A 13,760-nucleotide genomic window follows, 5' to 3' on the forward strand; every position below is an offset into this window, starting at 1 on the left:
CCAAGCTGACTGCAAAGTTCCATTTTTGCAATTTGTAGATCAAGCCATGATGGAGTCTAGGCAGAATAAAGTGATACTGCCCTCTGCTGGTCCTGAGAACGCCCATCAGTGGAATGGCCCTGCCCATCCTCACTGAGGCACAGTGCTCCCTGCTTGTGGTTGACCAGACAAAGCAAGAAACCACAAAGAAAGAAGGCAAATTGCATGTCTAGAAAAAGAATAATATTTTAAGTATTTGGGGGTTAATGATTTCTAACACACATATCAAGAGATCATTTTATCTACAGGCATTTATTTTCTCTGTTTACTAAGACTACTGCCACTATCACAGATGCCATAGCCATTTGTGTCTGTCTTGCCACCAAGTGTTTGTACTATAGTCACTTCACCCTGCTGTAATTCTCACCTAGTAAACAGGCTGTGGATTCTGACCCTTTGGGTCACTGTCACTCTGTCTTGCACCGTTTTTCTTCCTTGGAACATATATAGTCCCACTTTTGCTCAAACTATTTAGATTAGTTTTTGCGTATTCAACTTTTAGTTTGTGCATAAACATGAAGATACAGGTTGAGTATATCTAATTCAAAAATTTGGGCCACGCTTGGTGGCCTAATCCTATCCCAGCACTTTGGAAGGCCGAGGTGGGGGGATTGCTTGAGGCCAGGAGTTCAAGACCAGCCTGGGCAACACAGTGAAAACCTATCTCAAGAAACTTTTTTTTTTTTTTTTTTTTGAGATGGAGTCTCGCTCTGTTGCCCAGGCTGGAGTACAGTGGTGCAATCTCAGCTCACTGCAACCTCCACCTCCCAGATTCAAGCAACTCTCCTGCCTCAGTCTCCCAAGTAGCTGGGATTACAGGTGCCTGCCGCCAAACCCAGCTAATTTTTGTGTTTTTAGTAGAGACGGGGTTTCACCATATTGGCCAGGCTGGTCTTGAACTCCCAACCTTCAGTGATCTGCCTGTCTCAGCCTCCCAAAGTGCCTGGATTACAGGCGTGAGCCACTGTGCCTGGCCTCAAAAAACATTTTTTAAAATTAGCCAGGCGTGGCAGTACATGCATGTAGTCCTAGCTACTCAGGAGGTTCAGGCAGGAGGATCCCTTGAGTCCAGGAGTTCTAGGCTGCAATGATCTATGATTGTCATCAGCCTGAGTGACAGAGTGAGACCCTGTCTCCAAAAAGGAAAAAGAAAATTCAAAATGCTCCAAAATTCTAAACTTTTAGTGGGCTGGCATGATACTCAGAAGAAATGTTCATTGGAGCATTTCAATGTCAGATTTTCAGATTTAGAATGCTCAACCAGTAAATATGATGCAGATATTCCAAAATCTGAATCACTTCTGGTCCCAAGTATTTCAGATAAGGGACACTCAACCTGTAATGACAACTCAAATGTGCCAAGGAAAGTAAATATACACCATCAGTGAGAAAAATGCTGAAGAAAGGTGGGGCTTCATTACACCCTCAGATTCCTGTACATCTCTGTTAAGTTTTAATAAAAGATGTTTAATTAATAACTTTTTTGGTGTGCTGATTATCCTAAAAGTACTTTGTGAGAATCTGATAAGGATTTGTTAAAAGCTCAGTTTTTTGGAGCTTATTTATATGAATATAATTTCAAGGCTTCAACATTTTTAGAGTTGCCATTGATTATGTTATGCTGCATTTGTAAGAAATGGTAATGCCCTGAGTATACTCATGGTAAAGGCCGTTGAGAATTACAGTTTTATCTCATTTGAATTTAGTGCCTTTAAAATCTCTTTCAGGCTGGTCATGGTGCTTACATCTATAATCCTAGCACTTTGGGAGCCCAAGGCAGGTGGATCACTTGAGCCCAGGAGTTCAAGACCAGCCTGGGAAATATGATGAAACCCCATCTCTACAAAAACCCCATCTCATCTCACTGCAACCTCCGCCTCCCAGGTTCAAATTTTTCTACAAAAAACTACAAAAATTGCTGGGTATGGTGTAGCACACCTGTAGTCCCAGCTACTGCAGCTAGGAGGGGGGCTGAGGTGGGAGGATCTTTTGAGCCTGGGAGGTTGAGACTGCAGTAAGCCATGATCATGCCACCGCACTCCAGCCTGGGTGACAAAGCCAGACCTTGTCTCAAAAAAAAAAAAAAAAAAAACCTGTTTCAAAATAGGCTTGTGTACTGTTACTGAAATAATTGTTGGTCCTTACAGTAAAGGACTAAAAAATGAAGGAGGAAAAAGTGTGTAATCTGTGTCCCAAGTGTCTTCATGCAGAGTATAGAAGAAGCTTGTGATTCAGTGTGTGTGGCTTCTGCTTACGCACTCACAAAACCACACACATTTTGTTCATGATTTCCCATAGGTAGACAGTAACTGTTTCTTAAATGAGCAGATAGGCATCATGAAATCCAACAGTGATCCCTGTGCACCCTCAGAGAACTCCTGATTTTTGCTTCATAGTCAGCCACAACTTACAACCACTTAATAGGGAAAATTGAGGTTATAGCCAGTTACCTCAGCAGCAGCAACACAGTCCTATCTTGAAAGGGTCTTACACCTGGCACGTAGTACACAGAGACTCTTCAAGGCAAAATCACAACCACCCAGCTTCTAACTACACAGGTACTACATTTCATGGTATGCAGCTGTAAACCAAAAAAGAGATTAGCATGTATTGAGCATATAATTTTTACCAGATGTCTTATGTATCTGGTGTAGGTCCCTAAGAAATGAACCAACTTTTGTTGTGTAACTGTTATATAACCTTAGTAATCATCTTCAGTGTCCAGCATTTCAGGAGAAGAGACTCAGCTTATTAAATTGCTTCAAAAGAAAACTTATCAGAAACTTTAGTTCTACTCACAGAAAACAGATGAACTCAATTCCAAATAATAAAATGGGCCAAAAAACGTTTATTGAAAATGGTACCTACTCTTTCTTGGAAAATTATGAATTTTTAAAAATTTGAAACATCTTTAACTTTTAGAGGTGAGAGAATTAGTTCTGGAAAGATGACTCAAGTCACTAACTGAAATTTGGCAATGTAAATTATCTTTAAAATTTAAAATGCAATGTTATATAAGTTTTTTTCAGAGGTTCCAAGGTAGAATATTACTTTGGGAAACAAAATCATAAAGTGAGGGGAAAACAGAAGTGCTAATTGGCAGTTAATTTGGCATTTCATTTATTTTGATTTACTTTCAGTTCTTTTGAAAGACAATTTGGTGTTGTAAAAAGAGCAGGGATTTTGGAACTAAACAAACTTAAATATATATGAAGTGCCTTCTAAATGCCTGCAGAGTTCCTTCCCTCTGTTGTTAATCACCTCTTAAGTTTACTCTTATGCTGAAACCCAGGAGGAAGTCCCTGAAAGGAAGGAGGTTTGGTTTGTGTTTATCTTTCCCTGCACAAATTTGGTTACCAGAAAATGCCCTTGAAGCCCAGGGCAGTCTTCTAGAGAGTATATAAGCCAGGCAGCAGCTTTGGTGGGGAGGTAATGGGCTGAAATGAGCAGTAGGAAAAGTGCAGTTCTCCTGAGTCACTAATTCCTGCTATATCCTCATTCTGTGTGTAAGGCCAAGCTGTAGGTTCACTCATATTTCAATTGTTGTCTCTTTAAAAAGAGTACCCTAAAGCCAAGTAGAAGAAATGTTAAATTATCTGGAGTTTTATGTTTACGTCGTGATGGATTTTATTATATGCCCTAATTGTAATAACATTCACTAAATCTACAGTGCCTCCTTTTCCTGTATTTTCTAATTGATATAATAACAGCTTTGATTTTTAGCTGTTACTAAAATACCCATTTTGATAGTGACTGAGACTCTCAAGGATCCAACAGCAAGCCCACAGTTGCCAGTTAAAAAGGAGTAAGTTGCTGATTGCTAAGCCTGTACTACCATACGATATTCTTTAGAGAAATCCTTTGATCACATCTATGATTAACTGTGGCCCCTGTGACCTTATGAACTGTTATAATTCTGCCAGCCACATGGTGATGTATTTTGTGTGTTCTCACAGAAACTTGCCCCTGGAGTCAGCCAGTTTGCTTACACATGTGTACAAGACCACCCCATTTGGACAAATCAGCAATTTTGGGAGACAACCTTTTACAATGCAGTGCAGGAACAGGTTCGCTCCCTTTATCTCTCAGCCAAGGAAGACAATCATGCCCCGCATCTGAAGCAAAAGGTAAGAGAGAAGAAAAGAATGCTAATTGTGTGGGATTAGGATTCTGGCTTTAAGGAAAGCAGATGTTCCCAGGACAAAAAAAACTCTAGCTACTTCCTGCCTGTGTATTTGGGTTTTATTTAGGGAGCCCTGTGATATCTTTCTTCTGTTGATTTCAGACATTATGTTTTTCCATAATAACTTCTTAATACAGTTCTTCATCACTAGGATTGTTTTAATATACTTTAATAAATAAGAATTTCCTGGAAATGATTATAGGAAGTTGAATAGAAAGAACAAACCTAAAATAACAGGCATACTTCTCTATGCAACTAACTTCCCTGGAGGAATGTCAAATTAAAGTTAATTGACTCCAAAATAAATGTAAAATTTAGTAGTTCTATTAAAAAAATGCCAGTAATAAATCTAGGTCTTCTTCTAGGAATATTCTACATGTTTCTCTATGTTTTATCAGCATAAAATATTTTTATGAAAAATATCAAAAAAATTTAAAAATCAAGAAAATTGTTTTTAATTTGAAAGAGTAGTTTTAAATACTCTGAAAGTTTAAAACATCATTTACTAGCTCTCTGGTTTGGGGCAAGTCATGTTACTTCACTGTGCCTTATTTCCTCACTGGTAAAATGGATATGATTATTATGAGATTTTGGTGTCTCATGTATAAAGTGCGTTGAAGAGTACGTGGCATGCAGTAATAATAAGTGTTAGAAATTATCATCCTCACAAATTGAACTTAAAGCAGCCTTAAAGGCTGATTATCATTATACTCCAGAAATTTATTGGGCTTTGGGGGTGCTTTTGATAATTTTTTAAGCAGATGTAATGTTAATATTGACACATCTCAAAAGCATTCATAGAGCAAACACATGTCACTGCTTCTTTGTCAGCCATTCTAAAGAAGTCTATCCCGGAGCCAGCCCTAGGTTAGGTACAAGTGAGACCATAGACATACCAGCTCTTCACAAGCTATAAGGTGCTTTGCTGCTGCTTCCTGAGGTTTGTCACATAGTTCCACTCAAGGCCTGTTGGATCTGGGAAAGAAGACTAGGTTTTGTTTTGTGGTTGTTATGTTTTGTTTATATTTTCATTTTTGCTGATGTAAGCATTTAATAGAATAGTTATTTAAAACATCTATGTTTTTTAAGCTCACCTGAAGTGATGGTTCTCTTTTGGATTGTGTTGCTTTATTTTTTAGGATAAGCTTCCTGATGACCATTATCAGGAGAAGACAGCAATGGACCTGGCAGCTGAGCAACTACGCCTTTGGCCTACCCTGAGCAAGTCAACTCAGCAAGAGCTAGTGCAACATGAGGAAAGCACTGTCTTTAGTCAGGCCATTCACTTTGCAAACCTCATGGTGAACCTGCTAGTTCCACTCGACACAAGTAAAAACAAGCTCCTAAGAACATCAGCGCCAGGTGACTGGGAGAGCGGAAGCAACAGCATTGTCACAAACAGGTACCAAAATGTGAACAAACAGACCCTCCTCCTACTCTTCTTGGGGCCAGTCTTGGCCTGACAGATAATATTAAACATTTTGAGCAAACATTGCTGTACATATTTCAAAAGTTAACCATTTTTCCTCACCTTTGGACTTGCTCAGCTTTTCTCTCTAAAAGATTCACTTCATCCTACTATTCTTAACCACTTCCCACACTTTCTTCTTTTTTATGACCTAATTTTTCCAAATGTCTCACCCATTACTGATCCAGCCCTTCAGTTACTGTCTGCCAAAGCAATTTACAGAAATCATTCCAAAGAAATTAGTGAGCACCTTCTTGCAAAAGTGGCTGTTTGTTTCTCAGCCCTCCTTTTCCTCAACCTTATAGACATATCCTCAACCATGCCTTCCTCTCTACCCTCCAGTGACTTCTCATACCACTGAAACTAAAACCTAGTGTTTACCATGGCCTGCAAAGGCCTAAAAGAATCCGTCTTCTGGCTACTGCTCTGACCCCCTATTTCCTATCACTCTTCTGTCAACCAAACTGGTCTCCCTGCTCATGCTAATCCTCAGACACTCCAAGCATATTCCTGCCTCATGTCCTTTGTACTGGTATTTTCATTCTGGAATGTTCTCACCTAAACAGTCCGAGAATCACTTCCTCACTTTATTTAGGTCTCTGCTCAAATGTTACTTGCCTTGAGAAGCCCTCCTGACTTCTGCATCTTAATAATACCTCTCCCTCTCCTACTTTGCGTTACCTTTCTTTCATGTCATTTTTTACAACCTGATTTATTTTAATATGTTTGCATGTTATGTTTCCTTTGTCAGTTTTGTTCATTGCTATATTCCTAGTGTCTTTGCATATAGTAGATACTCAATAAATATTTGGTTGAACAAATGATTAAATGAGTGAATAAATGAACTTATCAGTCCAACAGTAGTGAAATTCTATCCTTCTTAGGGCTTCAGTGATGGGTGCTGCAACATCCTGGTAGTTCTTCGAGCTCGCATAAATTCTTCTCCTCATGGTCCTTCAGGCAGCTCCTCTTCTCTTCCCATTCTCAATTTCTCTTCCAAGCTCCTCTTACTCTGTGGAAGACTCATTCGCAAGCCTAAATCTCTGGCCCAAACCTTTTAATCCTGTTATCCTAGGTACTTCATTTTTATCAGGAACACCTCAGAGTTTCTGGTCTTCCAGGCTAGACAACTTGGAATCAGCATTTCACACCATACAGTCAACTGCACAGATCTCTTACCCCCACCCGTGTAGAGTTTCTTGTTCATCCTCTGGTTATTTAATGGGAACAACATAGTCTGGCCTTTATCACTTCAAGCCCTAATTATAACAGTCTCTTAGTTGTTTCATTTTTTATTATTCTTTCTACTGCCAAAAGGATCTTCCTGAAATGATGCTTTCCCATTCCTTCACTACTCATAATTCCACAAGACTCTGTTTCGTCAATACAGGACCTGTCTGTTTAATTTGTAAGATATTCCTTAGCTGTCACAGCTTTATCTCCATTCTCCATTGCCAGTGAAGTTTGTCTTCATTATAACAAGCAATAACTATACTTTACATTTCTTTTAAAGTTTTGGGCCAGGCATGGGGCTGACTACCTTATAATCCCAGCACTTTGGAAGGCTGAAGCGGGAGGATTGCTTGAGGCCAGGAATTCAAGACCAGCCTGGGCAGCATAGTGAGACCCTATCTCTACAAAAAATAAAAATTAGTCAGGTGTGGTAGCACACACCTGTAGTCCTAGCCACTTGAGAGGCTGAGGCTGGAGAATCACTGCTGCAAGAGGATTTCTTGACCCCAGGAGTTTGAGGTTACAGCTGGCATCGCTGCACTCTAGCCTGGGTGACAGAGTGAGACCCTGTCTCTAAAATAAATAAATAAATATAAACAAATAATAATCATTATAGATGACAGTGCTCTCTCAAAGTCTACATATTGATGGCCATAGCCTCTGCTTAGCTTTAACAATCTCTAACACTGATTCAGCTAATGTGGTTGGCTTTGCAGAAAAGAGAACTTAATAGGAACAGACAAATGAGTCTTTTCCCAGAGTCTGATGGGTTGAACAGTAAGAGCTGAATAAGCAAGAAGGGCAGAGATTGAGCTTTCACATCTGTTCCATTTCAAATTTGTTCCCTTCTCTTGCATGATTTTATCATCTACAGAAGAATGCTGGCTTCGAAGTGGCCAAATGGGTTGCAGTTTACTCAGAGAGTGATAAATCCTGGCAAGAGAAGGGACAGTTTGGTCCTTACATATGGAAGAGTATGCTTGTTGCTGAGAAAAATTCTTACTTTGCCTACCAGGGAACATGTTCCTCAGTTGCCAAGTTGCCAAAGATAGCCATATTACTTGTTCTCTATGTAATAATTAACTTGGGAGGACAGGTTGCTTTAGAAGGCCCGGGTAGTCCATAATAAATGAAACAATCCTCTTTTGCTTTATTTTCTGCCATTCCTGCATTCCTTTTGGGAGAGTGACAAAAGGTATTCCTTACAGAAACAAATCTGGGTCCAAACAAAGTTCTTTACAGAAACTTACTGCCTGACAGTAGTTTCCAAATGTAGACAAGTAGAACATTTTGTTTTATCACCCTCACTTACCAAGGAGCCATGGAGTTAACTGAGCCTTCTACTTGAGTAGACATCTCTGTCATCATGTTTCAGTCGCTATGTAAATTGACTACTATATAGTGATCATTTGTTGCATTTGAGTACTGACCATGATTTCTTTCCTTGACTGTCTTAGTATTGCAGGAAGTGTAGCTGAGAGCTATGATACAGAGAGTGGGTTTGAAGATTCAGAGAATAATGACATTGCCAATTCTGTTGTGCGGTTCATTACCCGATTTATTGACAAAGTTTGTACAGAGAGTGGAGTTACTCAGGATCACATCAAGAGCCTTCATTGCATGATACCAGGTAATCGCTTTGCAGATATTAGAGAATCAGAATATTGGAGATTATTGAGTTTCAGCATAAAACCTGGCAATACATGTCTTCCATATAGCTCAGCCATGCTATTTATTTTCTGATTAGTTTTTTAAATGTTTTTAAATTGTTGTAAAATACATATATAACATAAAATAATCTAAGTGTACAATTCAGTGGCATTAATTACATCTACAATGTTGTGCAGCCATCACTATTATCTATTTCTAAAACTTTTTTATTACCCCAAACACTCTACCCATTAAGCAGTAACTCCTGTTTCCCCATCCCCTAGCCCCTGGTAACTTCTAATGTATTTTCTGTCTCTATAAAGTTGCCTGTTCTAGATATTTCACATAAGTGGACTTAGATAATATTTGTACTTTTGGGTTTGGTTTATTTCATTTAGCATAATGTTTTCAAGGTTCATATGTGTTGTGGCATGTATCAGAATTTCATTCCTTTTTATGGCTGAGTAATTTTCCATGGTATAGCTGTCCCACATTTTATCCATTCATCTGTTGATGGACATTTGAGTTGCTTCTCTCTCCCTTTTAGCTATTATAAATAATAATATATGAATATACACATATAAGTATCTGTTTGAGTCCTTTCATCTCTTTTGGATATATATGTAGAAGTGGAATTGCTGGGTCATAATAGTAATTCTCTTTAACTTTTTTGAGGAACCACTAAACTTTAATTAACTTTTAATTCTAAAATATCCAGAATTTGTTTTTATTCTGCTTGTCTGTGTTCTTTCATTTTGAATACTCTGACTCATCCTAGGAATTGTAGCTATGCACATTGAGACCCTAGAAGCAGTACATCGAGAAAGCAGAAGACTTCCGCCTATTCAGAAGGTAATAATTCCAGACTACATGCTTTCAGGGTATGGCCTCTCTTCATAAAAACAAACAATAGACTGCCGTGTGCCAGGAAAGTATGTTCACCTAACCTTTTACAGACACTAGCTCCAGTTTTAATGATATGTTAAACTTTCAGAGGAGTTTGTCATATAGAACCTTATAAAAAGGATACTGAAATAAGAACAGAATCTTTTCTTAGATTCAGCAAAGGAGCAATAATAACCTCTCATTGAGTCTACTTTTATAGGCAGGGCATAAATTAGGAACATTTCTAACCTCTAAGCCCAACCCAAGATTTTATACTGTGCCTATTTTCTCCCGCTCCCCCACCACCAAAAAGGATTTAAAGCAATTACCATAAAACACCCAGATTTCTGAATCTGACTATACATCCCAAACAGCTGGAAAGTCTATTAAAAATTCAGAGTCCTGGACCCAACCCCAGCCTCCTGAATTGGAGTACCCCAGAACATGTCTGGGAATCTGTATTTTAACAAGGCTCTCAGATGATTACTTTGTAGTCTGGCGCCAGTAGACTATGGCTCAGGACGCTCTTGCCTATATAACAGAACTTTATAATAGAACAAAAACAAATTGAGGCCAGGAGCCATGGCTCACGCCTATAATCTCAACACTTTGGCAGTCTGAGGCAGGCAGATGACTTGAGCCCAGGAGTTTGAGGCCAGCCTGGGCAACATGATGAAACCCCATCTCTACAAAAAATAATTTAAAAGTTAGCCAGCCGTGGTGGTGGTATCTGTGGTCCCAGATACTCAGGAGGCTGAGGTGGGAGGATCACTTGAGGCCAAGAGGTTGAGGCTGCAGTGAGCCAAGATCGTGTCATTGCACTCCAGCCTGGGTGACAGAGCAAGACCCAGTCTCATAAATAAATAAATAAATAAATAAATAAATTCATTCATTCAGTCAAAGGAGTGAGCAGAAGCCAGATAGGTAGGAATATAATTCTATCAGAAACCTGAGACACAGTGATTATTATACTTTGGCTTTACATTTAGCTCTAAACTCACTAGAGCCAACAAAAAGAATAGTTCTGATTAGTTTTTATTGCTTAGTAAAAAATAAACATATTAGACCTTCAGGAGAGATTTTTTTTTCCTAGCCCTAAACTCTTCAGAGGAATGTATTATGTGGTTACTGAGTCAGAATTTCCTGAGTTGTGTAAATGTTCGTTACGTGGCCAAGAAGGACAGGTCTTGTTAAAAGCTTGTCTATATTTTTTGTTTTTTTTTGAAAAACAAAAGTAATAATGTCCAAATAATTTCCAAAGTAGAATGTTCTTTGTATAAATTTGAGCATAAAAGAAATACACATTATAAAGTGAAAGTCCCCTGCAGTCCTCCCTATACTACCTCCACCTCCACCCTTAACTGTGATACCATTGCCTTTAACAGTTTGGTTCACAGTCTTACAATTCCTTTTCTTTTTCCAAAAATGGAATTATAATGTACATACTGGTTTCTAACTTGCTTTTTAAACTAATCTATGTATTCTGGATTTTTTTTTTTTTTTTTTTTTTTGAGATGGAGTCTTGCTCCGTTGCTCAGGCGGGAGTGCAGTGGCACGATCTCGGCTCACTGCAACCTCCCCCTCCCAGGTTCAAGCGACTCTCCCGCCTCCGCCTTCTGAGTAGCTGGGATTACAGGTGCCTGCCACCATGCCCAGCTAATTTTTCTATTTTTAGTAGAGGCAGGGTGATGTTGGCCAGGCTGGTCTCGAAATCCTGACCTCAGGTGATCCACCTGCCTCAGCCTCCCAAAGTGCCGGGATTACAGGCGTGAGCCACTGCACCCGGCCTTCTGGATATTTTTCCATGTTGACACATATAGATCTATGTCATTTTGTAAAGGTTACAAAATGTTTCATTGAATGAATATTTCAGATATTTGAGTTATTTCTCAATGATTTTACTTTTACACAATTCTGCAAAGAATCCTCCCACATTTGGATGTATAAACTTCATTTCTGCCTCTTATCAAATCATCTTTCTCATGTGACTATCTGGGAAGTCTGGCTTAAGTTTTTTAGGTCTGTAACTGAAAAGATAACCATGATCTAAGTATTAGAAACTCCACAAAAATTGTGTTTAAAATACTTTCTCCAGCTGGGTATGGTGGCTCATGCCTGTAATCCTAGCACTTTGGGAAGCTGGGGCAGGTGGATTGCTTGAGGCCAGGAGTTTGAGACCAGCCTGGGCAATGTAGCAAGATCCTATCTGTACAAAAAAAATTTAAAAATCAGCCAGGCGTAGTGGTGCATGCCTGTAGTCTCAGCTACTCAGGAGGCTGAGGTCAGAGGATCTTTTGAGCCCAGGAATTTGATGCTGCAGTGAGCTATGATTGCACTACTGTATTCTAGGCTGGGCAACAGAGCAAGACCCTGTCTCCAAAAATCAATGAATTCGTCAATCAGTCAATCAATCAGTCAATCTTTTTCTGTTGTAAGCCCAAGATTCTTAGACCTGCTCTGCTGCCAGGAGAAGAAATTGTCTGTGAGGGTCTTCGAGTCTTGCTGGATCCTGATGGAAGAGAAGAAGCTACAGGAGGTCTTCTTGGAGGCCCTCAGCTCCTGCCAGCAGAAGGAGCCTTGTTCCTCACCACATACAGAATTCTCTTCAGAGGAACACCCCATGATCAGTTAGGTATGACTCGATATGCCATCAGAACATGAATATCTGTGTGGTACATGAGGTCTCGATCCCATCTGTGCACAGTGATCTGCAGATCATTTTAAATCCAAAGTAAGCTTTCTGCCACACAGGTATTTTGGTGAAATACTTTAGTCTGACAGAGCTAATGATAATTTGGGTCATAGTTTTTTACTTGAAGAACAAAGGGTTATCTTCTAAACAATAAATTAAGGGTTCATTTGCTGAAATGATCATAATTTCATGAGGCAGAGTATTATACCCTAGAGATATTCACTCTAACTGCTGAATATACCCCTTGCTGGTTTGTCCACACTTTCTGAGTCCTACAGTTAACTGTAAAACTGAGGTCTTGCAGATACTTGAACCTTTTTGTGGAAGGATATGCTAACCATCACAAGGTTGTCCAGCACCAACTAACCCCACTTCCCTCCTACTCCATTCCAGTTAACCCCACTTCCCTCCTACTCCATTCCAGTTAACCCCACTTCCCTCCTACTCCATTCCAGTTAACCCCACTTCCCTCCTACTCCATTCCAGTTAACCCCACTTCCCTGTTACTCCATTCCAGTTAACCCCACTTCCCTCCTACTCCATTCCAGTTGCTTATTCCAAAAAATCTTGTCCATTCCAGTTAACCCCTTCCCTCCTACTCCATTCCAGTTAACCCCACTTCCCTCCTACTCCATTCAGTTAATCCGCCTCCACTCCATTCAGTTAACCACTTCCCTCCTACTCCATTCCAGTTAACCCCACTTCCCTCCTACTCCATTCCAGTTAACCCCACTTCCCTCAGTTAACCCCACTTCCCTCCTACTCCATTCCAGTTAACCCCACTTCCCTCCTACTCCATTCCAGTTAACCCCACTTCCCTTTTAGCAGACAACTTCTCTTCTACTTGTCAAACTCCTATAACTTCTATTTCTATTTTCTACCATTCAGTACAGCCTTCCATATTAGAAAGGAATAGCATGCCCTACCAGAAGTAATCTACATTATCTTCTTAAATTCACTATAGTCTGTATGTAAAATGCTCTTGTTGATAGGAAAAGCACATAATTAAGACTTTGGGCATAACAATAGGACTCCAAGTCAAAGCTCAGTGACTTAAGTCACTTAACCTTTCTGGACTTTATTTTCCTCTTTTATAAAATTGGGAGATTGGGCTTTCATTGGTGATAATTCATTGGTTCTTAACGTTGGCTGTATATTTGAATTATCTGGGAATCTTTAAAAAAAATACCAGTTTCTGGGCCCAACCCTCAAACAATTGAATTAGAATCTGAAGCAGTAGAAATAGGGAGACCCAGGCGTCTGTGTATTTCTTTAGCCCCACAAGTGATTGTGATTGAGAACCACTGGGCTAAGTGGTCACTAAAGTGCCTTTCTCCTTTGAAATTATGTATTCAGTAGCATTTGATGAGTATGCACTGTGTGCTACTCATTTGTTGGACAAGTGAATTCAGATACATAAAATGTATTCTCTTTTAAATCTTAACAGTTGCATTATTTCTAGGTTGAATAGAATCAAGATGGCTTAGTACATCAGTCATAAAAGACTGCTTACCATATAATGCGCAGCAAGTTCATAAAATTAAATAAGGAAAGATGAATTTGTAAGAATAGTTCTGCTTATTTTGAAAAAGTGTCTTAGCCTGCTGCTT

At 39.4% G+C, this 13,760-nt stretch overlaps 1 protein-coding gene and 1 long non-coding RNA gene across 5 annotated transcripts in view; one reads left to right on the plus strand and one right to left on the minus strand.

Moving 5' to 3' along the window:
• The window catches only part of SBF2 (SET binding factor 2), a 513,021-nt gene that overhangs the window by 427,889 nt on the left and 71,372 nt on the right, over positions 1–13,760 (plus strand). For all 4 annotated transcript variants that reach the window (XR_004250226.2, XM_032166635.2, XM_032166637.2 and 1 more), the window contains exons 18-22: positions 3,996–4,166; positions 5,362–5,624; positions 8,381–8,553; positions 9,352–9,425; positions 11,895–12,090. Coding sequence is in view for 3 of the 4 variants with exons in the window: in XM_032166635.2 (XP_032022526.1) it covers positions 3,996–4,166; positions 5,362–5,624; positions 8,381–8,553; positions 9,352–9,425; positions 11,895–12,090 (877 nt within the window). In the remaining variant the exon portion in view is untranslated. The remainder of the gene's footprint in view (positions 1–3,995; positions 4,167–5,361; positions 5,625–8,380; positions 8,554–9,351; positions 9,426–11,894; positions 12,091–13,760) is intronic.
• Positions 1–13,760, minus strand: part of LOC116476526 (uncharacterized) — a 91,199-nt gene that overhangs the window by 68,091 nt on the left and 9,348 nt on the right. The window lies entirely within an intron of this gene.

This window comes from Hylobates moloch, unplaced genomic scaffold, assembly GCF_009828535.3.
Source record: "Hylobates moloch isolate HMO894 unplaced genomic scaffold, HMol_V3 SCAFFOLD_11, whole genome shotgun sequence".
NCBI lineage: Eukaryota > Metazoa > Chordata > Mammalia > Primates > Hylobatidae > Hylobates > Hylobates moloch.